Source organism: Panonychus citri, unplaced genomic scaffold, assembly GCF_014898815.1.
Source record: "Panonychus citri isolate SS breed McGregor unplaced genomic scaffold, ASM1489881v1 Contig00109, whole genome shotgun sequence".
NCBI lineage: Eukaryota > Metazoa > Arthropoda > Arachnida > Trombidiformes > Tetranychidae > Panonychus > Panonychus citri.
The window spans coordinates 502,674-528,166 of NW_026515514.1; the positions used below are offsets into that span (position 1 = coordinate 502,674).

Below are 25,493 nucleotides of genomic sequence, written 5' to 3' on the forward strand. Positions count from 1 at the left end.
GTTACGAATCTCAATTATCTCTGAAAAAATTGATATGATATTTAATTATCTTGATCAATTTAGTTACGTTCGTTTGAACCTGATTGATTAATGATCTTAACTTATGGAATTGTATGAATGAAGATTCACTCATTTGTTGACTCGAATTTTCCTGAAAATTTTGGTCATTTCTTATTCTTATCGAGCGATTTTTTTGGCCTCAATCATCAAGCAATGGAAAATTGTGATTGTGATTAAATTTGTGGACAATCAATTGATTTCAATGAATTTAAATTAATCAATACGATTCCATCCATGGGGTAAAAATAATGAATCAGAATTTTTTTCCCAGAGCATTGACTTAACTTTCTGAAAATTATCACCAATCAAGATCAGTTGATCAATAGACAATAACTGACAATTTCTTCAATGAACAAGATAATTAAATCAATTCACCATTGTCTCAATTGTATCGTGATTGTTTCTAAATTGCTAATTAAATCAGTCTCCTTTTTCAATTCCAACCAACTTATCAAAAAGTAAATCAATCAAAATTGAATCACAATATATTCATTAATCAATTACCAACATAAAACACAACTAATCGAAAGAAATTAAAAACTACCAATACCAAACAACAACAAAATTAACAAATCTAATTGTTCATAATTTACAACAATCATGTTAATCAATTAAAAGTAAAATTATCTTCAAGTAATTTGATCAACAAGAGAGAGAGAAACTCAACCAACGATAAGATTTGAAGTGTTAATTGACAAATTAATCGATGAAACATTAATTCAATTCGCTAATAATTACAATTCCAAACTAATTTAGTTAATTGATTATCAAACAAAAAAGTAATCAAATTGTTAAGGTAAACATTTCAAAGAAAACAACGAAACCAAATTTAAGCTCCGCCTTCCGATCAGCTGGTGATCCTTTTGACTCAATGGTTCCTTTAAGTTTTCATTTGTGTCTCATTTTATCCTTATCATTAAAACCTTGAGGTTTCAATTAATTTTTATCTAATAATTGATTAATACAACTAATTAGTAAATTGTATTCTTTGTGAATTAACTGTGATCCAGTAAAGATACAAAGAAAAAGAGAGAGAGAGAGAGTTTCCTTTTTGTTGTTGCTTCTTTTACCTGAAAGTGTGTTTGAGAGAGAGAGAGAGATGAATATTAGAAAACCTTTTATTGGGTTGGTTGATATTGGAAAAAGTAAACTGATCAATCAACTAGTAATTTAACACTAATTAAACTTTTAATCAATTTTGTTGGAAAATTTTGTTAATTCTGTTCTTACCTATTGTGTTTACTCTCTCTCTTTCTGGTGACCAAAAATATCATCTATTTAAACGTTTTCTCCCTCATTTTGGATCATCATTATCATCATATTTTCATCATCAAAACGTTATAGAAGCAATGAAAATCCTTCAACAATTTAGTATGTGTTCGGGTACTTAATTAGTTGATTATCTTGCTGGTTCCTTTTTCAGTGTTTATATTATTTTCAATTGTTTGCCAATGGTTAAAAGATTAACCAACCATTCAATTTAAGTGTTTACTCATCTCCATATAATCACCACCGTTTTCATCATAATCTTGGATTAACCTTGATTATTTTACCTGTTTTACTAATTATGGATGAATCTAAATCCAGTGTTAATCTTAATAAAGATGATTTAATCCACTATGGAGCAGTTAATCCTGTTTATGAAGGTGGAAATAGCTCTTCAGATAAACAACATGTCAAAAATAGATCAAGTTCATTTCGAGAAGCCAATGATGAGGTGGATCGAACTGATTTAACCTTTCAACCTGATGATAAGAAAAATTAGAAACTTATTTCAATGAATGTATTGAAATTCCTCCTCCAAATGATGTAAGTTTAATTTACATCTTCTTCAATAGATTGACAATTTTATTAATTTGATTGTTACCTTTTTTGTTTTGCTTCTTGTTTAGTACAATTTTAGCTGGAGGCGATTATGGCAATTCACTGGTCCTGGTTTCCTTATGAGTATCGCTTATCTTGACCCTGGTAACATTGAATCTGATCTTCAGGCTGGTACAGTTGCTCAATATCATCTATTGTGGGTGTTAATGTGGTCCACTTTTTTGGGGCTTTTAATGCAACGATTAGCGGCTCGTCTTGGAACCGTAACTGGTTTACATCTTGCTGAACTTTGTTATCGTCGTTATCCTAAATTACCAAGGATCTTATTATGGATTATGATTGAAATCGCCATCATTGGTTCGGATATGCAAGAGGTTATCGGAACTGCCATAGCGATAAACATTCTTACACAAGGTCGAATATCAGTTTTTGTCGGAGTATTAATAACGATCTGTGACACATTTACCTTTCTATTTCTGGATAAATATGGACTAAGGAAACTCGAAGCCTTCTTTGGTCTACTCATCACCATCATGGCCTTTACTTTTGGTTATGAATTTTTCAGAGTAAAACCTGACCCTGTTAGCGTTGGTTCTGGACTTTTAATTCCTTGGTGCGCTAACTGTCAATACGGAGCATTAATGCAAGCAGTCGGAATAATAGGTGCAATCATCATGCCTCACAATCTTTACCTTCACTCGGCTTTAGTCAAGGTAAACAACAACAACAAGAGTGATTCCAACCAACAATTAATGCTAAATTGTTACAATCCATTTTCATGGAAAGATATTTTCTTTTATTGTCTCATGTTATTTTTTTTCCCGTTTCTTGTTTCATTGTTATAGTCTAGGAAAATTGATCGCTCCAATGCCGCCGAGGTGAAAGATGCCAATAGATACGTTTTCATTGAAGCCTTTATTGCGCTGGGAGTTTCTCTGCTAATAAACATTTCCGTCACATCGGTGTTTGCTCATGGATTGTACGGTGTCACCAATTCTCAAGTGGTGAGTTTGTGGTGTTTTGTTGCTCGGTGCAAACCCGAAAATACTTGAGGTTCAATGTACTCAAAGAAATAAGATTTTCTTTGATAGATTTCCACCATCTAATTGATTAGTTGATTCTATTAACTTTTCCAGTTTCCTTGTTTACTTGTTGATTGTTTTGAGAATAATTTTTTTTTCGGTTCATTCTATCAGCTCTTTGATTCTTTAAATGGCTTGGACCTCATCGATATCAAGAGATGATACTGATGATGATAATTATTCTTCTTCCTAATTCTTCCTAATTCTGTCTTTTTTCTTCTTCTTTACTTTTTCGATTGCGAATAAGATTAGTCGACATTTTCTTTTCTTTTTTCTCATTCACTTGGAATACATGAGAATACATCACTTGATGATTAACTATTTGTTTTTTTCTGTCTCAATTGTTGATGGAAAAGTAACAATTAACAACTATCGTCAAATGAGATAGCTTTATATTGTACAAATTAATTGTCAATCGATGATAATCACTGTCGATTGTTAATTTGATCACCTGTAGTTATCATCGTTGTTTGTTTTTTTTTTCATATTCATCTTATAACAAATAATAGTTAATGATTAGTTACATCAATGAGTTTTTTTATCCTCTATTTACCTTATTATTTACTTTTAATTGTTAACAATTAAAACTTTTACCGTAAAAATTTTCAACGAAATTCAATCTAATCAAGTTTGAGATCTTGAGTTTTTTTGTTTTGCTGCTCATTTTTTTCTTGATTAATTGAAATCAAGGATCTACAATGAAGGCTACCATCTAATCAAGTTAATATTGGATTGTAACTTAATCATGATAATTTCAATTATTGATTAATTGTCCCTGATTCATGAATATAACAATGAATCAGTTATCACTTTTTACAATTTGTTCACTTATAATAATTTCATTTGGGAACAATTAACTCTTGATTAACGTTTTATCAGCTTAGATTCATATTCACTTCTCTATTGTGTTTTTATATTGTTAATCGTTTGATTATTTTAATTGTAATCAAACATTAAAGGCATTTAATTAGTTTGACGCAAAAAAAACTGAGATTTGTTTTGATATATTTGATAATTTACCAGGTAAAATTAAACTAATTCATCTTGTGTAATATGTTTAATCAGCTAAACTAAATCAAATCCGGGACAATTAAAATTGATTGTCTAGGGAGATTGATGTTAATTGTTTAAATATTGTCACGATTGTCTAGAAGGTCATGTAATAATAATTATGTTGAATGAACTAATTCCCGAAATGATTTACTAATTATCAGTTGGAACTCATAGTTTCATAGGAATACAACAGAAAAATATCAATTGAATTGTCTCAAAAATCATTTATTATTTATGATGAAATGGTTTCACTAATTAATGATTTATTAATTGGAGCAACATTGTCACCAAATTAACAATCAAATCTTTACGTCAGTCTCAATTATGTGTCATGTTGATTTCTTGTAATATTTGTCAACACTAATTATTCAATTCTAGCAACATGAAACCATAGCATGACTTAATCAACAACAATCAGCTAAATTAAATTGTCCTACGTTTGATTATTTCTGCTGTCGAGAGAGAGATAGAGGAAAAATAACAGTAAATGACGAGGCAGAAAGCGATTATCATGTTAACATGCAATTCATCATGAAGTTAATCAATATCCATCAACCTTATTTCTCATCTGATTATTTGAAGAAAACAAAATTCATAAAACTTTCAGTCGTAGTTATCGTTATATTATTACTCTTTCTTGAAATCATCAAGTCATATAATCATTAACACTCTAACGATTATCATCGAATCTATGAAATTTCTCACCTCCAATTATATTAATTAGATGAAAAATTATTGAGGTTCTTTGAGGTTATAAACGAAATTATCGTGATAACAATTCTAACGTCATAATGAACCTAATTCTTATATCACTTTAATCAGCAATCGTTCAATTAGTTACAATTTAGGAATGAATTTAAATGGATCAATTAGCTCTAACAACTGTTATTGTGTATTTAATCACAATCAATTTATTTGTAATTTAGACTCAGTTTCAATTCACCATTTGTAGAGTTTACTTAATGTCTACCTCTAACTCTTGATTGTATGAATCTGTGGCCAAATGAATTTTGAACTTTCATAAAGCGAATTTGAATACTCGAACAATTGTCCTAAATATTGTTCGAACTGTTCAGTTGTATAATATTTTGTGATTCTTTTGTTGTTATTTTACAGAATGCTCAATGCTCTGGAATCAATTATCCAATTCCTAACGGTACTTTCCCAAATAATGACGAACTCGTTGATGCTGATCTATTCAAAGCTGTAAGAATTTATATTAATTGGATTAATATTCCCAACGGTTAATTACTCTTTTTTAAATTGTTATTTATTTCAATTTCTCAGGGAATTTATCTTGGTTGTTACTTTGGTTTACCTGCTCTCTACATTTGGGCTGTCGGTATATTTGCTGCTGGTCAAAGTTCAACAATGACCGGAACATATTCTGGTCAATTTGCTATGGAAGGTTTTCTTGACCTTCATTGGGCTCGATGGAAACGAGTCCTTCTCACCCGAACCATTGCCATTTGTCCAACTCTTTTTATCGCCTACTACCGACAACAAGATTTAACGGGAATGAATGACCTTTTAAATACTCTAATGTCCTTACAATTACCTTTTGCCTTGTTACCAACACTCACCTTTACCTCATCTAAAAAAGTGATGGGTCAATTTAGAAACGATTTTACCAATATAATGATTGCATCGATACTTTCAATTGTCGTCATATCGATTAATATTTTTTTCGTTGGCTCATTTGTTAAAGACAATTTTCCCGTCACGTGGTGGGTCATCCTGTTAACGCTGATATTTGTCATCTTTTACCTTATTTTCGTTGTTTATCTAGTAAGTTTAACAGAATTTACCATGATTATCATCAATTCTAATCTATTTTTTAATTCTCTTCTTCAGGTTGGTTGTTTCTTAGTAGTAATTGGTTGCGATTGGTTAACAGTTCTACCGATTGTTGGTAAACACATGAGGGAAGAACATTCAATTGAACATGAACATTTAGCCGGTGAAAATTCACCTTCAGATCGAGGACAATCACCATCTCCATTAGCTTAATTATCTTGACTAATTTATATAATATAAATACTAATTTGAAGTAATTAACTCTCTCTCTCTTTCTCTCTTTTCTTTTCCAATACTAATACCTAATGGATGTAAAAAAAACACAGAAAAACAATCAAATTGAGTCGGAAGAGAATCAAATGATTACATCAACTGTAAACAGTATTTTTTATAACCGAAAGAAACAAATAATCATCACTCGAATTGATGTTTACAAAACTTTTTTTATACTTAGAACTTTTTTCCTCCTCGAAGACAATTCCAATCTACCGATTATAATTGCTTTTTCTACCTTTTTTTGTTGTTGTTTGTTCCTCTTTTAATTTGTATAAATCATTTCGTCCTCTTAATTGTATCAAGTTTACACTAATTGTCTTCTTATACTCATATTGGATTCTAATTTATCCCATTTGATGTGATTGAAAATCTATTAAAAGCTTATTAATTTTCAATTCAGTTGGTTTGTTTACTTTCCCGGACAATTTAGATCAACTTAATTACTTCATTCATACAAGAGATTAATAAAATCCAAGTATATCTAACATTTAATCATCGATTAAAATTATAATTTAAGGTTGACGATTTTGAGACAAAAAATTTACACAATTAGCTAATAATTTTGTCAAGTAAAACATTAATTGTAAATAGTTTCCAATCTTTGATTGACAGAACAATTAAATCGGCATCAATTCTCTTATTGAATTTGGTTTAGATAAATTAAATCGTCCATTTGTTTGAAATTGGTTACGATTAAGACTAGAATAGGTTAAAGCTTCTTAAGGAGAGAAACAAAATGTTGATACATTGGATACAATAATCTATTGAGACTAATCATGTTTCTATTTAGGTCCATTGTCCGTCTAATCTTTACTGGACCATCTATTTTGGTAAGCAATCCAATCCTCGTAGCTCTGGTTACGGTAAAGTCGAAGATGATACAGAATCCATATTGGAACGGAAGTAACTGAACAGAATAATAAAGTAAACAAACCAATTCGTTCAGCAACTGAGATCGGTGTTCGAGGAGGAGTAACAAGGAATTTGTTTCCATAAGGATAAGAATAACCTCTTTTGAAGAATTTCCAAATTCTTTGGAAAACAATCGACGGATTGCGAAATTCATTTTAAATTAATTAAAACAAACGTTTAAAACACAATTAAAATTAAGAATCAAATTTAATCAACAATAAACAGAACAAAAAAATCAACTTGAGATTGAGAAGGTCGAGACTAGTTAGAATTCAGCAAAATAGAGGGAGACACAATCGGAAAATTCTTTTCGCAAAATATCGATACATCGATACATCGATTGTTCATCAATGAACCAGAAAAATTATCGATTAGTTTTTAACTCGTTGAGTTTTTGGTTTTTGATTATTAGTTAATTAGATTGTAATATTTACTTTCCTTTAATTTTTTAATTGAGTTTCAATGTACCTGGTTGATAAGGTTGACTCATTTAATGTCAATTGTTACAATGAATCAGCTGATTAACTTAATTGTCACACCAAAGGTAAAAGTTAAACTTTCTCAAAGTGCAAGTTAATTAACTTTCATGTTGACAATTTATTTTATCAATTTCCAAGTACAAATTATAATAAATCAATAAAATTAATCAATTTTATTAGACTTTGATTGTTACTTACAATTAATGAGTAGGTTGGAAGTGCTTTAAATACTTGCAGTGGTAATTGTCATTGATTAGATTTTCACAATTTCGAAGATTAAATTGTTCGTTATATCGATTAATTTACATCCTGATAATGGACAATCAGATTAATTCCAATGAATTGATTACAATCATGAAAGAGTTAATTCTGGCAAACAATTTAACTTTTTTTCCATCAAAATATAATCAATATTGATGATTTGTAATTGTAACAATTTGTATGATCAAAAATTGATCATAAAAAATCAATGGCAATAAAATTAATCATGAACAATTCACGTTAACAATTAATTACGATTTTTGATGAACAATTTGATTCACGTGTAATCAAATTGAACAATTAAGGTAAACAATCAATAATAATAAAAAGTTTTATTGATCATCTTTAATTGTAAGGGATTAATTGCTCAACGGAATTGTTATTAATAGTTAACTGATTAAGTGACATGAAAAATATAACAAAAATCAATAAGAATGTGAATTAATTAACAATATTGTAGTTAATCAAATTGCACACGAATTTGATGATTAATTAACACCGATAATAAATGTTAATTGTCACCAATAGTTCTTAATGTTTCTAATTTGTCCGTGAATTGATTAACAATCAACTAAATAAGATATTTATTAATAACTAATCCACTTTCATGAGAATTAATCAGTTCTTATGAACGTAAATTGTTTCAATTGATTTAATTGTTACCACTTGTTCCCTTTAATCAGGTACGACAATCAACTAATTGATTGGCGTTGGATATAATTAATCTAAGTCCCTCATCGATTACATAATATTATTTAAGATAATAATTAAACACAATCAATGATAATAAAGATGAGACAAAAGTAAAACTGGCAATTTAATTACAATCAACACGTTATTTAATTGTATCTAATCAACGGAAAGTTAAGTAATTAAGTATCTTAATTTTGGTTGACATTTTTTTGCCCCGAAAATGAGTTTAATTTTTATTGGACATGAAGATGTTGAAGACACTTAATGAAGATGATTAATGTTAATTGTTCAGGGGAAAAGCTTAATTGTTTAATCAGTGAGAGAGACAAAGATTAACTATGATTTGATTGTAATCAATCAGAGAGAGAGAAGGACATGAATTGAGATATAAATTCATTTTCCCCCATTGATTAATCGTCATTTAATTCACAATTCAGGGGGAAACAGATGATTAAATTGATTTCTCTATTTTCTATTCTATTCTGTGTTAATTAGTTAATTACTATTCTAATTAGTTTATTCTCTGCATCCATTACAATTAAACTTTTCGTTCCAACGATTGTCAACTTTTTTTTTCCTTCTACGATCAAACTTCTTCATATACAATTCCCTTCGTTCATCCATTTATATCATCGATAAATTTGATTATAATTGTGGAATACAACAAAAGATCATAATTCTAATTGTTAGTTAAATTGTTCCAATTTAAAGAATCAAATTAACCCATGGTAAGTTAATTTTCTGCAACTAAAAGTCACTCTCATCTTCCTCATCTTCCTCATCTTCTGAGATTAAAAGTCAATGTGAGCCAATCAAATTTTCACATTTTCTGTTTCACTTTCAATTAATTTAGTTTAAATTGTTATCGAATTGCCAATTAACTGATTGTGATCATGGCCCGAGCTCTTCATTGGTGTTTAAAGATCGGAGATCGAGTTCGTTCAATTCAATTCTATCGAGATATTCTTGGAATGACCGTAAGAACAATTTTCTTTTTTTTCTCAATTTTCTTCCCAAAAATATTGACCATTTTTCTAAATTAAATTTAATTGTAATTCTACAGTTTAATTGTTTAACTTTCAATTATTTCCAAAAATTGCAAGCAAAAACACAAAGTCAACAATTTGTGTGTCTTTCAGCAATCAAATTAAAGATTGTCTAATTGATCAAATGTCCTTAGAATGTTTTATTTAACCATAAACGTCACAAGATTCACATTTTAATTACCCGTAATTAACTAATTGTTTTCACTCTTTCAGGTACTTCGTCATGAAGAGTTTGATGAAGGTTGCAAAGCAACTTGTAATGGGTAAGTTAATTGTAACAGTTTTGTCATTGATTGTCACCCGATTTTACTCACAATCAATTGATTAGCTGATAGTTAATTTTCCAATGACAATTAGTAATCTTTAATTTTATCTTTTCCCCTTTAGGCCTTACCAAAACGCCTGGAGCAAAACAATGATTGGATATGGACCAGAAAGTGACAATTTCATCTTTGAATTAACTTACAATTATCCAATTCCCTCTTATGGTATTGGTAATGATTTAAGGAAAATCGTAATTGAATCAACTCGAGCATTGGAAGGTGTTAAAAAAGAGTTCAATCTGATCGGTGATGAGGTTGATGTTAAAGATCCTGATGGTTATCCTTTGGTCATTCGTAAAGGAAATGATTTAGTTACCCAAGTATCGATTTCCGTTAACAATTTAACCAAATCAATTGATTATTGGTCTGGTCTTCTTGGTTTAAACATCTATTCACAATCTAATGATGAAGTTACTCTCGGTTATGCTGATGATCAATGTAAACTTAACCTTGTTGGTATTGAATCTCAGGTCGATCATGCTACAGGCTGGGGTAGAATGGCCTTCGGTGTACCTTCACCAAGACTATTGGAAATCAATGAATCGGTCAAGAATAGAGGATTGAAAATCCTTCACGATTTAATTACTCTATCAACTCCAGGTAAATCCGATGTTCATGTCCTCATACTCTTAGATCCGGATAACTATGAGATCTGTTTTGTTGGAGCGGAAAATTTTGCTGAACTCGCTGCCGTTGATCCGGATGCCGAAAAGCTATTAAATCAGGTGAGAATTGATCTTATATTTTCATGTTAATTCTGTTTACTAATCGAATTGTATTGTTAATTGTTGACAGGCAATGGCTGATGAATCGGCTGTTTGGAAGAAAAGAGGTGGACGAGATGGTCGAAAGGAAGAGTAAATTTAAATTATCACCAATCAATTGGTTTCTCATTGTAAATTATCAACACAATTAACAGTCGATTGTTACGATTAACTGGACGTTAATCATATTCGCCATTTCTTCGTTTGGCCATTCCAACCAAATTCACATCAATTGATCGTTTCATTTAATTTTCTCATTTTGCTTTTTTTTAAAATTCCTGTTCATGATTAGTGATTTTCGCAATTATTTTTTCTCTCTCTGTTTCTGTATTACACTAATCATCTAATTAGTAGTGATTAATCAAATGTGAAGCCAATTAATTTATCTTTCACTTGGAAACAATTCAAAAGTATTTTAAATAAAAAGAAAATGAAAACCAAGGAATCGGATTATCAATGTTATTAAAAAAATCGCCGCTTTGATTAATTGAATTGGAGAAAAAATTTGAAAATTTTTGTTAACTTTCACCTTTGACAATTTGGACTTTCGAAGATGTTAAATTTGAACATTCGATTGTCGATCAATTAGAGAGAAGATAATTAACCAATTGGTCCATTTGAAATTCGTTTTCCCCTCTCAACAGATTTTCCCTTCTCTCACTTTCTCTTTTTCTCTTTCCTTCAATTTCTTTTCTCTTTCTCTTCTTCCCTTTCGACGCTTTTGTTTACATTTTGCTTTTTTTTCTTTTCTTTTTTGTGCTTTTTTCCATTGTCATTGTTGTTAATTCAACCTTAATTCACCAGATAATCAACCAATCAATTAGATGTTGATGGTTTCAAGATAATTCATGATCTATTCCAGATAAAGTCTCAAATCCTTTTCCTTTTTTGTTTTAATCATTTCTGTCTATAAACACCAACTTAGATTTTTAAATTTCTTCTTCTCCATTGATTTTTTTGATCTTATGTTTTTATTCAACGTTTTCGAAATTCAAGTGACCACAATTTAGTTAATTCTGTTCTACTGAAGAAGAAGAAGAGGAAAAAAATGAATGTTCATTATCTTCCCAATGAAATATTGGTCAAAATAATTCATTCGCTTACAAATTTAAACGATGTTCTCAATTGTAGACGAGGTGAGTTCTCCATTTAGAATCCATTTCTGGTCTAATCTTATTTGGTTTTCTTTTCTTTTCTTCTCTTTGTTGTATAGTTTGTCGCCATTGGAATAATCTAATTCTCAAATTTGGAACCAAAGTTGAAACCTTATACTGTAATTATCATCTCACCTTTTCCATCAATTGTGACACAACACCGATCACTTTAAATTGGGTTCAACTCTAACCTCTAACACTGTTTTCTATGTAGATTATGTTTTCCTTTGTTATTTTTTCACCCATTCGAATAGTTATCACGTTTTTCCTATTCTATTGTGCTATTTACTTCATTGGAAACTCATGTTCTCTCATGTTCTCTCATTTCTACTTTTCTATTTTTCTCTAGCTACTTATGTGTTTATCTTTGTTGCTCCAATTTTGAGTCTGGTGTTTACATTGAAATATCTGTTTCGTTTTAATAACCTTTTCTCTCTCTATCTATCTTATTATACAGACAACGTTTCTAGTGATATCATCAAAGATTATGAAGGTCAAAATGTCATAGCTCAAAACAAGCGATTGAGAAGACGAAATCTTAAATTTTTATTCAGCCTTTTACCCAATTTGAAGCGCATTGGAATTCATGGTTGCTCTCGAGGCCTATCATTTATGATCTTATTGGTAACTTAAACGCTTTTCCTTCACCATTGGAATCAAATTTTTCTTTATTTTTTTTTCTAATTTCTGATTTTCTCTTCATCTCTGAATATCAGGTGACTATTTTAAGCACCTTCAAGGCCTCTGTGTATCGGACACAACTCTATCTGAAGATAGTTTTATTCGCTTGATGGAAAGTTTACCAAATCTTAAGGTACTTAGAAAAGTGTTAACAATTGATTGGTCATCGATACTTATATTATTCTATTTTTATTCTATTTCAGATTCTGACTTTTTCTAGAAAAGCTAAAGATTTCGACAAAGAAATGCCAACTATCGATATAACCCAAGGACTTAAAATTGCTTCTTCTTTGAAATCCATTCATTTGTCTGGTAATTTCGAGATTGATGATTCCTTCCAGTTCCATGAGTCTCTTGAAGAGTTGGATATTGATTTTGTCGACGATTTTCATTACTTTAGTCCACTAAATTATGAGAATTTGCTGCAAAAATGTGTCAACTTGCGAAGACTTTGTGTTTATGGATTTTTCCCCTTGATGGTTGTTTTCCATAACACTTTTCCAAAACTCGAACATTTTGAATGGAATAAGAAAGATGGTAATTTCAATTGTGATTCTATTTCAAGGGAGAGAAAAAGATATAAAGTAGTAATCGTTTATCATTTATTAATTATATTCTTCTACTTTAGATTCTCATGATTTCGAGGTCCTTGAATATGTTGAGACAATAAGAGCCGCTCGTGATTTCAACAGTTTACCGAACCTAAAGACTCTTGTGATCAAATTTTTTGACGATGTATTAAATTGTGGACTCAATGATGTATCGGAAGATGAATTATTATATGCAACCTGTGATATGCAAATGTATTTAGTGAACTTCTTACCCAATTTGAAAAATTTATGCCTTGACTCGGATGTGATCTTAAAGTGTTGACAGATAAATGTCCCAAAATTGAGCGACTTCAATTTAACGGATCTCTTACACCTAAAGTAAGTGTATACGAACAATTTACCTTTACTCTTGACCACTTTTAACCGAAAATTTTGATTTTTAAATGATTAACATTAAATTTTCCTTCTCATTTCAGTTAGAAGACTCGTTATGCCATTTATTTGGTAATTTGAAACATCTTAAAGAGCTTCGAGTTGTAAGTCGATGTATAACTGTGGCCTGCATTCGAATTATCGTTGATGCCTGTAAAAATCTCGAAAGACTTTACCTGGACGGATCATTTTCATCTAATGAAGGAAGAGCAATATTAACCAAATTATGTTCTGAACTAAATCGCGAAATTATTTTTGACGAAGATACTAAATGCTATGAAACATTCTGGCGAGATGATTGGTTGAACAAATTTATCGATCCAACTCCGGAAGATTGTTACTAAATCAATGGATATAATTAAGATATATATGACGTCCAATCAAAATCACCAATCAAATTATAATCAAAGGCTCATTGTGATTGTTGTCAAGTTTAAAAACGAAAAGCAAAATCAAAGTTTTCTCCTCTATGCAAAAAAGACGTAAACAAAAATCTACTATTGCAAAAACTATCATATTTATCACCTCTAATTCCTGTAAATTCATTCATGTTTTGACCTTCTTTTTTTGATCTCATTACACTTTAACCTTTCATAGAAAACAAAAACAAAAACATTTGAAAAGTTTTCATTCAATTGTATTGTAAATGACAAATCTTCAACCATTCAATTGGACTATTTGAATAATACACTTATTTTAAATATAAGATTTTCTTAATCAACAACAACAACAACAAAACTGATTATTTACTTATCAATGTGATTAACTGATCAACGAGAGTGAAAATTAATCTGAAAAACTAATCCACTAAATAATCAAAAGTAATAACGCGAAGTTAATTATTTATACTATGATAAAGTTTTACTAATTGGAAACTCACAATTAAGAGTAAAACTAATGATCGATTCATATTTATGATGAGAAAACAATTAATGCTACAAAAATTGATCCTGAATGAAAATGAAAGAAACTGACCAGTGGCCATTATACTGACCAAAGAGAGATGATTCTACAATTGTTTAGAGTAATTTAGTTTAAATTGTTTGAAAGATGATTACAAGTTAGAGGAAGATGATGATAATATAAATACTCAAGAGAAATGTGAAAGTTTTTCTAAACCAGTTTGGACTTTTTGAGAAAAGAAAAGTTACCAAAAGAAAGAGAAAAAGAAAGAGAGGGAACGGCCACCAACCACAAAGGTCATTTTTTTTACCCTGAAGATGATGAGGATCGTTGAACTTTCTCCTTCTCCTTGGGAAAACTGGAAATGATGATTAGGATGATCGGTTACCTGACGCTAGAAATAAACTCATAAGAAAAAAGGTAAACACCTTAAACATTGTGATACAAGTTTCAAATGTTTCATCTTTGATTATCACAATTAAACGTTCACATACAATTTAGCTTGATAATCGTTGATTAATTGTGTCCCTTCAACTGTAACCAGAGGTGTGAACATCAAGTAACCAAATAGTGAATATAATCAGTTAACTATTGACAATTTACTTTTCCCTGTTCCCGTCACTTTTATGGTTAATCGTTTTGTTATCATTTCTGTTTTGGTCACTTTTACCTTTTTTCTTATATATTATAATATAATAAGTATTGAATAGTTTACTCTTGATTAACTGACCACATTGACCATTGATTGGTCATTGAAAATGCCAATGGAAACTGTTGTTATCTTTGCCATTGGAATATTAATTTTAATATTTCTTGGTTCACTTGCAGCTCTAATTGTCATCTGTCAACAACGTTACTGCCGACGTGACTTTTTATTCAAAAATTTGTCCTCCGATGCTGCTCCTGATGCTGGTCTTCTTGGTCCATCTTCATCCTCATCGAAAACAATAGTTAATGGTCACTCACTTGGTCCATCAAATTCAATTGAGCTCGATGATGTTGCCATTCATCCGGAGATCGATAAAATTTTGGCCGATGCTCGTTGGGTCGATGATGTTACCGGACTAATACCTCATTGTTTGGCTATCCTTAAGTCTTGCCATCATTTGACTGGTCGGCTTGTTGAGGCAACAATGGCCGCTCTCAATAGTTATCATCAAGATGACCAACAGCGGAAATTATGGGAGATCATTAGAATCGCTCAGAAAATATCTCCACGTGTCGATGATGTTGTCCAGTCCATGTACAATGGAGACGCTCGGCTACTCGAGGCTCGTTGTTTGGCCGTTGTTTTGTCCGTTTCTCATCTCGCGACTGTGATTAAGTACTTGTGTCATGTTGAAAGTAATTGGATTCAAGAATCACTCGATGAATTGGAACAACAAATGAAGGTAAGTTAATTACCGCTTGTAAGCCTTACGAATTAGCTAATTACCTCGATAGAATTGAGAAAAATATCCGCCAAAATAACTAATTAGTTAATTGTAAATATCATATTCGATTCAGAATTATATTCATTCAAATGAGTGGACTTTTCATCTCTTAATAGTGATTAAGTATTTCTATGATATTGAAAGTAATTAGAATAAGAAAAATGAAAGTTATTAGTTAATTGCTACGTTAATTGTTGTATGAACGAGTCTCAGACGTTGAAATAGTTTTCGTGCTAATTGTTGAAACAATAATTACTTTTACTCATTCAATGAGTAGTGAACATTATTGTATTAATATTAATCTAATTAACTAATTAATTTACGTTTTAATGATAAAAATTGAATATTAAAATTAACCTTAAATTGTTTAAATTGTGATGACTTTTGAAAAGGTTAATTGGCAACAATTTAATTGTATCTGTCCAGTGACAAACTTAATTGGTTTGACTTGTTTCACTTTACCATAATCATCCTATTAAATGATGAGTAGTTTAAACAATTACTGATTAATTATCCTAAACAATTTATTCATCATCCAGTTAATTACCTTGAAAGAAACATTGGAAACTTTTAATCATTACAATCTAGAGCACTTAAAGTGATGTTAATCACAATTAATCAGCTAGATGATGATTATTGATTCATCCTGAGCAATGACAATCTAACAAGTAATTAAACAAATCAATTAATTATCATCAATTGAAGCCTTTGATGGTAAAATTATTTACATCATCAAGATTGGAAACTTGGTAAACAATTTAACTAATTGTTGCCATTTAAATAACACAATCAAAAGACGATGAAAACCTTGAAGAAGTTGTAATATTAATTGTAATTGAAATAATAGAAGTAAAAAAAATGAAATTAAATCATCTGATCCTCGTAATTGTTGATGATTTAACTTTCATTGGTAATTGTTTGATGATAATGATGATTTAAATTGTGATAATTAAGCCAAGCCAACAATAAACATCCTGTTAATTTGGTTGTAAACATTAAATGAAACAACAATAAACAATTACGGAAAAATTAACTCAACAGGAAATCTAATTTAATCTGATTGACAATTACAGTAAGAAATCAAATTAACAACATTTATCAACTATAATTGGAATTAAATTTTACCGTTATAAATGTCACCTAATGAATGAAAACAATCAATCTGTAATTAGAAACTTGATTAATTTGATTGGAATCAATTGTTTTGTTTTAACACTTTGTTTCATTTTCTTGGTTAATCAAGTTTTTTGTTACTTTAATTGTAATCAAATATCAGTGTAAACGGACCCAATTAAATTAGGTCAGAATGATTTATTTTCACTGATTTACAGTTTTTCTGTTGATTAAATTGACAATTAGTGATATTTGTGTATTATAATTAGAACGGTAAAAAGTTAATCAAATTGTTTACTATTAGTGTTGGAATATATTATTATTATTAGTAAATTGATTAACTAACCAATCTTAATTTACTGATTACTACAATTAAAATGATTACATTAACCGATTGAAACTTTTTCTTCATTGACTAATAAAGGCTTATGATTATCTAATTGTGATTAATTATGGAAAACTATTAGATAATTAGTTAAAATTTAATTACTAATTATGGCTTAAAACCATCACCAACACGCCTTAATTTATTTATAATCAAGTTAATTATTGATTAAAAACCTCTGATAGTTACTAGATCAGCTGATAACTCAATTTAGTCAATAATTTAGTAATTTGATTCCTGATTATCTGATCCAATTACAATTACCGTTGATTTTATATGAATTGTCATTGATTAATTGTCTCCTGTTAGATACAATTAATGATTATATAATTGTTTTCCATGCTTGGATTACAATTAATTGGATTAAAAGATGAACTTAAATCCATTAATTAAGTTTAATCATTATGAGAATAAGTTAAATTGTTCAATAATTTAATTATTAGATTGAAATTAAATGCTTTAATCTCGTAACTACTGTAATTTAAATTGTAATACCAACCATGAAAATCAGGGTAACTTAATCATGTTAACGTTAATCATCAACTAAATTATCCTAATTTGTTCACAATTTAAGGCTAATTTAAATCAAATAATCAAAGTTAGTAGTTAAATTTTAACCTTAAACATGAAAACTTAAAGATTATCCAACAATTAAAGTTTTCTCACCCGCCGGTTAAAATTGATTCAAACAATTTACCTAAATAAAATTTAATCATATTGATTGATTATTGAAAAAAATTAGAAATTCTTACATATAAAGTGATTAATAATCAATGTTACAATTTAGTTGACTAACAATTAACTTTCCTTTGATGAGATTCAAGATATTGGTTGATAGCAATTCCCTGACTGGAATTGAAATGTCAATATAATCACGTTAATTGTGATGTAGTTTTTTTAATTTCCTATTAACTAATTTATTACAATTTCGTAACAATTTAATAAAATGATAATTTATGTTTACAATTTACATCATTTTAGGCTCTTCGGAAGTTGGTCAATCGTTAATCGAATCAACTAATAATGGTTCTAATGGAGCAATTAATCCAGTTTGTTCAGCAAATGGAGAAGACGAAAGAAACTCATCACCAACAAATAGATTGGAAGTTGTTTTCAACTAATCAGCCAACAATCAACAATCAATCGTAATTCATATCAACAATTTGTTTTTGTTTTACCTCATAAACGGTTGATTATCATCAAGTCATAATAATAATAATTAGCAAGAGCCTAATGGCGATAAAATTGGAATTAATATTTGGCCTGTTAAACGGGCTCACTAATTACCTTTAATTATTCATCTTTTTTTCTTAAGCCAAAAAAAACTCCATCAAAACTTGTATTTATCAAGATAATTTAATCTAATTAAATTAAACAATCTTTTAATCTTGACTCTTGTCTTTTAATTGTATCACAAAGTTGATCGGGAATCGTTTGAATAGAATTTTTAAAATTTGAAAACGTCGTTCAATCGTCAAGACCAAAGTTCTTTACATTGTATTTATACTGGAAACATTTTCGTTAAAACAATTAGCTCTTTCTTTCTCTTAATTGTGTTTTAATTGTACAATCCAAATACGAAGAAGAGGAAAACAAAATAAACGATAATCTATGGAGATAGAGAGAAAAACCAGGAAATCAATAATTGCCAAAGAGTAATTTATTTATATATTGTGAGTATGGAATTTGAATTTACCTTTTTCATTTTGATTGAACCAGAGGCTCTTTCGTTAGTATCTAGTATTGTAATTTACACCTAGAGCTTGGTGTTCAAGTTGAACATGAAGCATTGGCGTTGAGTTGAATTTATTTGATTCGTTGTTGTCATTTTGATTTGAAATTGAGGTTGATCGTGAAGGAATAGGTGGAGCTGGACCTCGGGGTTTCCCTGTAGATGAAAATGGAAACAAAAGGATACGAATTAATTATTTTGATGAATGATACAAATTATTGGACTTACTTTCACTTGGATATTGTTTTTTGGAGCTAAGAAAAGGCTCTGGAGCAGGTAAAGTGTGGAGATCTTTAAATATGTGACGGAATCGCGACTCTAAGTTCGTTGTGGATGTTGCAGGTCGATTATCTGATTCGCTAGTATTGACAGGTTGATTGATTATCTTTTTGGGTGGAAGGGCAGGTTTCTTGAGGCTACTGGAAGAGGCTTGGGAAGGAGGTGGAGGAGGGATGAATTTTGAGCCATTGGAATTGTTTGAGAATCCAGAGGGTGGAACTGATGGTGGAGGTGGAGGTGGTAATGGTGGACGAAATTTCTTGGGTAAAGTTGAAGGTGCTGGTTGTTTAAATGAACCAGATGAGGTGTCATTCGAGGTATTGGAAATGTTGGAGACACTTTTTTTACCACCTTGAGTTGACCTGGACTTTAGGGAAACGGCAGAGATTTCAGCTAAAAGAGGATCAATTGATCTGCCAGAATTAATTGCTGATGGTAAAGATTGAGCTGATGATGAAGATGATGATGGTAATGGTGATGGTGAGGATGAAGATGATGGCGGTTGTGGTGGGCGAACTTTTTTCAAAGTTGAAGCTGGTGGTAGTCTAAATGGACCACCGGGAACCATTGGGACATTTTTTTTACTTTGCGTCAAATTATTACTTTTGGAGGTTGGAGGTGGCCTGTGTTTAAGAGAGACGGTTGAAAGTTCCGCTACAAGGAAGGTGCAGGTTTACTTGTGACACTTGAAGGTAATGGAGGTGGAGGAGGAGGAGGTGGTGGAGGTGGAATTGACTTCGAAGAATTGACCGCAGTCCGACCCAATTGTTTATCATCGCCCATTATTTGTTTTGATTTTTTTTTCTATGGCAAAAACATTAATCAATAGAATCTGAATTGTTCAAGAAGAACTTGTGACTTTGACACAATTCCAAGAAAACACTTGATGAATTACCTTCACTTTTACAATTTAACAGAAAACATTGAATTTACAGTCATTTAAACATCAATTCAATTGTAAATAACTTGTCGAGATCAAGACAAGAATCACTTGATTGTTTTGATTTTAAATCGAAATCAGTGAGACATCTGCCGATAGAAACAGTAACTAAAATTGTTCGGTTCTTGGAAAAACCGGTTCCGGTTTTCGACGCGAAAATTTGTCCGATTTTCTTATTTAATTTTGGAGAAAATTTTTTGTTTTTTTATTCTATTTAGTAATTAATTAAATTGTCGCTAATTTTTTCTATTCTTTTTGTTGGCATTACTTTACTTTCCAATAATGAATGCAATCGAAGATGATGTAAGTAATTGGATCATTTTTCTCTTTTTCGTTTTGTTCTCTTTTTCTCTTTTCTGTCTAATGTTACCTTGAGATCACGACCTTCGCCTTAACCACATTTTCTTTTCTTTTAATTTGTTTTTTCTTTTTTCCATTGTTATTCTATTCTATTTAGCCGGACATTGATGAAACCATTGCTGAGAGACTTTATGGTTTAACCGAAATGTTCCCTGAGTGTGTTCGAAATGCATCTTATTCCGTTTTCGATGGTACAATTAGAGCAGTGAAAGCTACTTATCAGTTTAGTCGGTCATCTGTTTGGGTTACATTTACTTCTAGTATTGTTCTGTTTGGACCTATTTGGGTGGAAATTGAAAGGTCAACAATAGAGAAAGAATTACAGAGACAGGTAACAGTCATAGAATCATAATTAACATTGATTGTAACAAGTGATTAATCTTAAAAAATCTTTTCTTGTTATTACAGTTACTACTTGGACCGCGTGGTTGAAGACCGGCTTTAGATTTGTTGTTTCACCTTCATCAACAATCACCATCAATGTCAAACCTTCAGATTAAATTAATTACAACAAAAAGAATAGTCTAATAATTAAAGAAATTTTCATACAAATGTCAAAATTTTTTTTAATGATTTTGGAACATGTGGAAATTCATGCTTTTTGAAGACTTTCTTTGTTTGAGATGAACAATTTTGGTGTCTTACAAATGAGAGAGTTTTAAAGCTTCAAGTCAGAAGAAAGAAAAATAAAGTAACATCATGTATGGGATAAGAAAAAGACTTGGGAAAAATAAGGATAGTATAATAGAGTGACAATGATAGAGAGAGAAAAGTTGGTTGAAAATTGAATGAAAATCGGATTAGAATGTGAAAAAAGTGATATCAACTGGGAGAGTAAATTGAAATTATAAAAAAGCTTCTCATTCCCATCTGATTCTGGTTTGGTAATAAGAAATGACTGCTTGAGGGAAAAGCTTATTAGCATCGGCAGCGGAATATCTTTGAGGCTCATTTAGACCTTCCAACTTGACGATGAAATGGATTTTACCATCTTTGAGTAGACCCGCTTTTAAAATTCTTTCGGCGGCCAAATTATTCTCGGAAATTGTATTAGTAGGTGTAGTCGGTGAGATGGCTGAAGATGAGCGAGATGAAGTAGTTTTGAACATAATTTCATCAAATTTATCTCTAGGTGGATCTTTTTTCTCAGATCTTTTGTCATCATCATCTTCTTCAATCTCAAATTCAGGTTGAATTTTAGAAGCATCATTTTCCTTGTTATAATATTTACTCTTATTATAATCCAGACTATCTTCCGATTCTTCCAAGGCAATATTGTCTTTACTTATGGTTGACCGATCAACTTCCATAAGGTCATCTTCTTCATCTTCTGTAGTATCTTCCTTGTAAGCAGATCGGGTTCCATTTTTACGAGATTTACGTGAAGCTGGTTTAGGTTTTTCATTCATTTCACTTTCAGTTTCAGAATCATCAGCCTTTTTCTGATTCTTTTTATTATAACTACTATTGGCGTTATCAGTTTCATCTTCTGCATCAGTATCATCAAGATCAATGTCAGTAATGTTCCTTCGGCGATTGGCTTCTTTTTCAAATTCTTCAATTAGTTCTGGACATGCACAATTATCAGCAGGTTCCCATGTATTATCATCATGACTAAAACCAACCCATTTAAGAAGATACTCAATGACACCTTCACTATTGACTCGACGGTCAACAATTGATTCAACAGTAAATTCCTCTTCCTTGGCTTTACGACCTCTCTTTGAATTTCCACCTCGTTTTTTCTTGGTCATTTTGAAGCAGATGAAAGAGAAACAATTAAAATCAAAGTCTAAACCAATGGAGAGCACAACAAATTAAAACAAAAACACAAATCAATCAGATAATTTGATAAACCAGGAAAATAAGAATCAACCCTAAAAACGATCAGACTTTGCCCTATGAGACTGGATTAAAATAATTTCTCACTTTCTGCTCACCAATAAGAGACCGGGAAAGTCAAGAGAACAAGAGATGGCGCTGAGAACTTATTTTCGTTTTAATTAAATTAAATGTTTACAATTGGAAATTCAATTAAAACCGAATAACAATTATCTCAATCACCGATTAAAGAATAACTTTCAGTAATCTAAAGACTGAAAATTTGTTTTCCATCAGTAAAAAGTGTCAACAGTTTAATCAAAATCTGAGAAAACATTGAAATAAAAAGTCACTTTGATGGCGAAAAAAAATTCCACTTGAATCACATCAACATAATTAGAAAAGCGGTAAATTCAAATTCAACTTTAGAATTGAAAAAATAATTATTCTAATTAATGAATGGGTAACAATTAAAATTGTGATTATTATTAGCCCTGGTTATCTATGGCCTTGTCAATGGATTATCTTAATCTAATCTATGTACATTTTGATTATCAATAGATTAGGAAAATCGTTATTGATTTTTAGTGATATTTGTTTAAAATCTTGAACAATTTATCTGATCAATAAATTATTGTAAGATAATTGTGACAATCAATAAGTTAAGAAAATTTTTTAATGATTAATTTATTTTAATAAAACGAGAGGAAAAAAAATCAAATCATTTCTTGTCTTTATAGCTAATCTTTAGTTCATCAGATTACAATTAACATTGAAACAAAAATCTCATGATTTGATTACAATCATTTTCCAATATTGATTATATTCAACAATTCATTTAATCACAATGATCACTTTTTTACCACCAATCAATTAAATTCTCATCAATTAATTGTTTCCTCTTTGTTCATAATAACAATTGAAACAATTGAATCCACTGTTAATTATCAAGTTCAATTGATTTTATTGTGAACAAATTTGATTATTACAATCTGATGATTAATTTTCCGATGATAATTAAGCAAATCAAATGGAGAGAAAAATAAATTTACAAATCACATTTACAAGATTAACTTTCCAATTTAATTGTTGTTTCCATTTTAACCATAAACGATGAGAGTTTTAATTTTATTAAGTTTTCTAATCACTTTTAACCAATCGTTTAATTGCTTATCGATTGCTCCTGATTCAATTTGTAACAAAGATGTTCCTTATATACTTACAGAGCCCTCAGGGCATATCTACAGCCCCGGTTACCTTTCTAATCAATCTTATTCCGAAGGGCTTGATTGTAAATGGTCAATCTTGATTCCCGATGGACAGGTATGTCTACCAATATGATGACGATTTACTAATTGTGAGCTTCTACTTTCAACTTAATTGTTTTTCTCCATTTTCTTTGATAGTATTTAACAGTTAAATTTGAAGATTTGGATCTCGACGAATCACTTGGATGTGACGACGATTCGCTTTCGTTTTATGGATCGTCACTCGCTCAAGAAGCGCTAGTCCAACGCGTATGTGGAACTTGGAAACCAAAAGACTTGACAGTTTCCGAAATTTCTTTGTTGAAAATTGAATTTGTTAGCGATTATATTTTTTCTGGCCGTGGTTTCCATATCTCCTGGACAACCTCGAAAAATTATGACAAATGTTCAAATCAAGAGTTTAGGTGTTTCTCAGGTGAATGTGTCCCTCGTACGTTACTTTGCAACGGTAAATATGAATGTACCGATGGATCTGATGAACGAGGATGTAAAAAGGCAAAGTTACCTAAATATGAATGTGGAAAACAAAAAATCAAACCAGATACAAGTGGATTCACGGACAGAATTCTTGGTGGTGATCCTGTTATTCCTGGAAGTTGGCCTTGGCAGGCTGATCTTCAAGCTCGATTCCTCTGGCCCTCAGGGCATTACTGTGGAGGAGCTTTAATCCATCCTCAATATGTGTTAACTGCAGCCCATTGTGCTGCCGCGTAAGTTTTTTGCCGAAACTTGTTATCAATTCAGATTAATTATATTCTCATGATTTTTTTCATGATTAATCTTACAGAGTTACTCGATCCTCAGATATTCGAGTTGTTCTTGGTAATCATAACTCCTTCAAAAATGATGGAACTGAACAGACTCGCTCAGTAGATTCTGTCACTCAGTATGGTGATATACCTTTTCAAGTGAAAACCGGTGATTTCGATCACATCAATGATCTCGCTATGATGAAGCTGAGTGTTCCTGTGGAAATAACCGATGCTGTTAATCCAATTTGTTTAGCAGATTCGAAGACAAAATTAACCAAAGGAACCAAATGTTTTGTAACAGGATGGGGAGCAACTCGAGGAACCGGAAGCAGTGGTATTCTCAAGCAGATAATCGTTGAAATTGATGATATAAATGCTTGCTCAAAGTCTATGGGTGATGCTGAGGAAGTCGATACATCAAGTGACTCTCAGATTTGTATCAAAGTCGGTGGACATGGACTGGGAGTTTGTAGCGGTGATTCGGGTGGACCTTTGGTCTGTCAAGTGGACGATACTTGGTATCTCTTTGGAATCGCAAGTATGGTCACTACTGGAACAATTCTTGGTCCAGTTTGTGGGGATAAGGATGGAAACGCAGTCTACGCTAATGTTAGAGCGAAAATCTCATGGATAAAAGAAACTATGGAATAATTTAACATTTCGAAAACGAAATAAGATCAAATAAAGATTATACGAAAGACGAAACAATCGAAGTGAAAAAAAAGTTTCTTTAATTGTTCAAAAAAAAGATTATCTTAAATTTTGATTAATACAAAAAAAAACGAATCGTTTTGTTAATGTTGATTTAAAGTGAATCGAGAAAAAAAAAGAAATGATAAATTGTGAATAAATTTCTCGAAAAGCTAATCAATGAAATGAAATCAAAAGTCGCAAAGTTGAATTAGATGATTGGTATTTTCCATTATAATCTATTAACTAATCAAATTGCTCTTCCAGAGGGTTGATTAATAACGATAACGGGATTGTTGATGAAGTCCCCAGAATAGACAACTATTGAATCCGAGTGAGAAAAGATGTAGTAACAATAGTCCCATGGAAACACCGCCAATGGCCCCACCTCGTTTCTCCAAATATCGACGTAGATTCTCACCGCAACTC

At 30.8% G+C, this 25,493-nt stretch overlaps 6 protein-coding genes and 2 pseudogenes across 6 annotated transcripts; 6 read left to right on the forward strand and 2 right to left on the reverse strand.

Moving 5' to 3' along the window:
• The first annotated feature begins 1,329 nt into the window (after nucleotides 1-1,329).
• On the forward strand, nucleotides 1,330-6,487 carry LOC128389685 (natural resistance-associated macrophage protein 2-like). The gene is given in 7 exon segments (XM_053349309.1): nucleotides 1,330-1,814; nucleotides 1,817-1,869; nucleotides 1,953-2,597; nucleotides 2,730-2,888; nucleotides 5,136-5,225; nucleotides 5,307-5,807; nucleotides 5,874-6,487. Coding segments are annotated over 7 exon segments (1,791 nt in total). The 5' UTR covers nucleotides 1,330-1,627; the 3' UTR covers nucleotides 6,030-6,487.
• A 2,752-nt stretch (nucleotides 6,488-9,239) lies between these two features.
• LOC128389679 (glyoxalase domain-containing protein 4-like) lies at nucleotides 9,240-11,011 on the forward strand. Its single transcript, XM_053349301.1, has 4 exons — nucleotides 9,240-9,414; nucleotides 9,697-9,746; nucleotides 9,871-10,531; nucleotides 10,602-11,011. The coding sequence occupies exons 1-4, from the start codon at nucleotides 9,331-9,333 to the stop codon at nucleotides 10,665-10,667; spliced, it is 861 nt and encodes a 286-aa protein (XP_053205276.1). The 5' UTR covers nucleotides 9,240-9,330; the 3' UTR covers nucleotides 10,668-11,011.
• A 134-nt stretch (nucleotides 11,012-11,145) lies between these two features.
• On the forward strand, nucleotides 11,146-14,094 carry LOC128389676 (uncharacterized; annotated as a pseudogene).
• A 694-nt stretch (nucleotides 14,095-14,788) lies between these two features.
• Nucleotides 14,789-15,732, forward strand: LOC128389681 (transmembrane protein 98-like). The gene has a single exon (XM_053349302.1). It carries the CDS (start codon nucleotides 15,050-15,052, stop codon nucleotides 15,689-15,691), a length of 642 nt encoding a protein of 213 aa, XP_053205277.1. The 5' UTR covers nucleotides 14,789-15,049; the 3' UTR covers nucleotides 15,692-15,732.
• A 2,735-nt stretch (nucleotides 15,733-18,467) lies between these two features.
• On the reverse strand, nucleotides 18,468-20,218 carry LOC128389677 (uncharacterized; annotated as a pseudogene).
• Nucleotides 20,219-20,316: 98 nt separating this feature from the next.
• Nucleotides 20,317-21,085, forward strand: LOC128389682 (mitochondrial import receptor subunit TOM22 homolog). Its single transcript, XM_053349303.1, has 3 exons — nucleotides 20,317-20,476; nucleotides 20,631-20,864; nucleotides 20,942-21,085. The coding sequence occupies exons 1-3, from the start codon at nucleotides 20,456-20,458 to the stop codon at nucleotides 20,963-20,965; spliced, it is 279 nt and encodes a 92-aa protein (XP_053205278.1). The 5' UTR covers nucleotides 20,317-20,455; the 3' UTR covers nucleotides 20,966-21,085.
• On the reverse strand, nucleotides 21,074-22,655 carry LOC128389678 (chromobox protein homolog 5-like). Its single transcript, XM_053349300.1, has one exon. The coding sequence runs from the start codon at nucleotides 22,285-22,287 to the stop codon at nucleotides 21,394-21,396; it is 894 nt and encodes a 297-aa protein (XP_053205275.1). The 5' UTR covers nucleotides 22,288-22,655; the 3' UTR covers nucleotides 21,074-21,393.
• Nucleotides 22,656-23,387: 732 nt separating this feature from the next.
• LOC128389675 (CUB and peptidase domain-containing protein 2-like) lies at nucleotides 23,388-25,275 on the forward strand. Its single transcript, XM_053349299.1, has 3 exons — nucleotides 23,388-23,677; nucleotides 23,761-24,332; nucleotides 24,410-25,275. The coding sequence occupies exons 1-3, from the start codon at nucleotides 23,468-23,470 to the stop codon at nucleotides 25,023-25,025; spliced, it is 1,398 nt and encodes a 465-aa protein (XP_053205274.1). The 5' UTR covers nucleotides 23,388-23,467; the 3' UTR covers nucleotides 25,026-25,275.
• Nucleotides 25,276-25,493: the final 218 nt, after the last annotated feature.

What these genes read in the sequence shown, in the direction of transcription:
- LOC128389678 (XM_053349300.1), bottom strand. Translation starts at nt 22,287, where the DNA reads ATGACCAAGAAAAAACGAGGTGGAAATTCAAAGAGAGGTCGTAAAGCC.
- LOC128389682 (XM_053349303.1), top strand. Translation starts at nt 20,456, where the DNA reads ATGAATGCAATCGAAGATGAT. An exon ending in TGAATGCAATCGAAGATGAT is followed by an intron (nt 20,477 to 20,630) that starts GTAAGTAATTGG and finishes TATTCTATTTAG; the next exon opens with CCGGACATTGATGAAACCAT. An exon ending in AGAAAGAATTACAGAGACAG is followed by an intron (nt 20,865 to 20,941) that starts GTAACAGTCATA and finishes TTGTTATTACAG; the next exon opens with TTACTACTTGGACCGCGTGG.
- LOC128389675 (XM_053349299.1), top strand. Translation starts at nt 23,468, where the DNA reads ATGAGAGTTTTAATTTTATTAAGTTTTCTAATCACTTTTAACCAATCG. An exon ending in TCTTGATTCCCGATGGACAG is followed by an intron (nt 23,678 to 23,760) that starts GTATGTCTACCA and finishes TTTCTTTGATAG; the next exon opens with TATTTAACAGTTAAATTTGA. An exon ending in GCAGCCCATTGTGCTGCCGC is followed by an intron (nt 24,333 to 24,409) that starts GTAAGTTTTTTG and finishes TTAATCTTACAG; the next exon opens with AGTTACTCGATCCTCAGATA.
- LOC128389679 (XM_053349301.1), top strand. Translation starts at nt 9,331, where the DNA reads ATGGCCCGAGCTCTTCATTGGTGTTTAAAGATCGGAGATCGAGTTCGT. An exon ending in GAGATATTCTTGGAATGACC is followed by an intron (nt 9,415 to 9,696) that starts GTAAGAACAATT and finishes TCACTCTTTCAG; the next exon opens with GTACTTCGTCATGAAGAGTT. An exon ending in TGCAAAGCAACTTGTAATGG is followed by an intron (nt 9,747 to 9,870) that starts GTAAGTTAATTG and finishes TTTCCCCTTTAG; the next exon opens with GCCTTACCAAAACGCCTGGA.
- LOC128389681 (XM_053349302.1), top strand. Translation starts at nt 15,050, where the DNA reads ATGCCAATGGAAACTGTTGTTATCTTTGCCATTGGAATATTAATTTTA.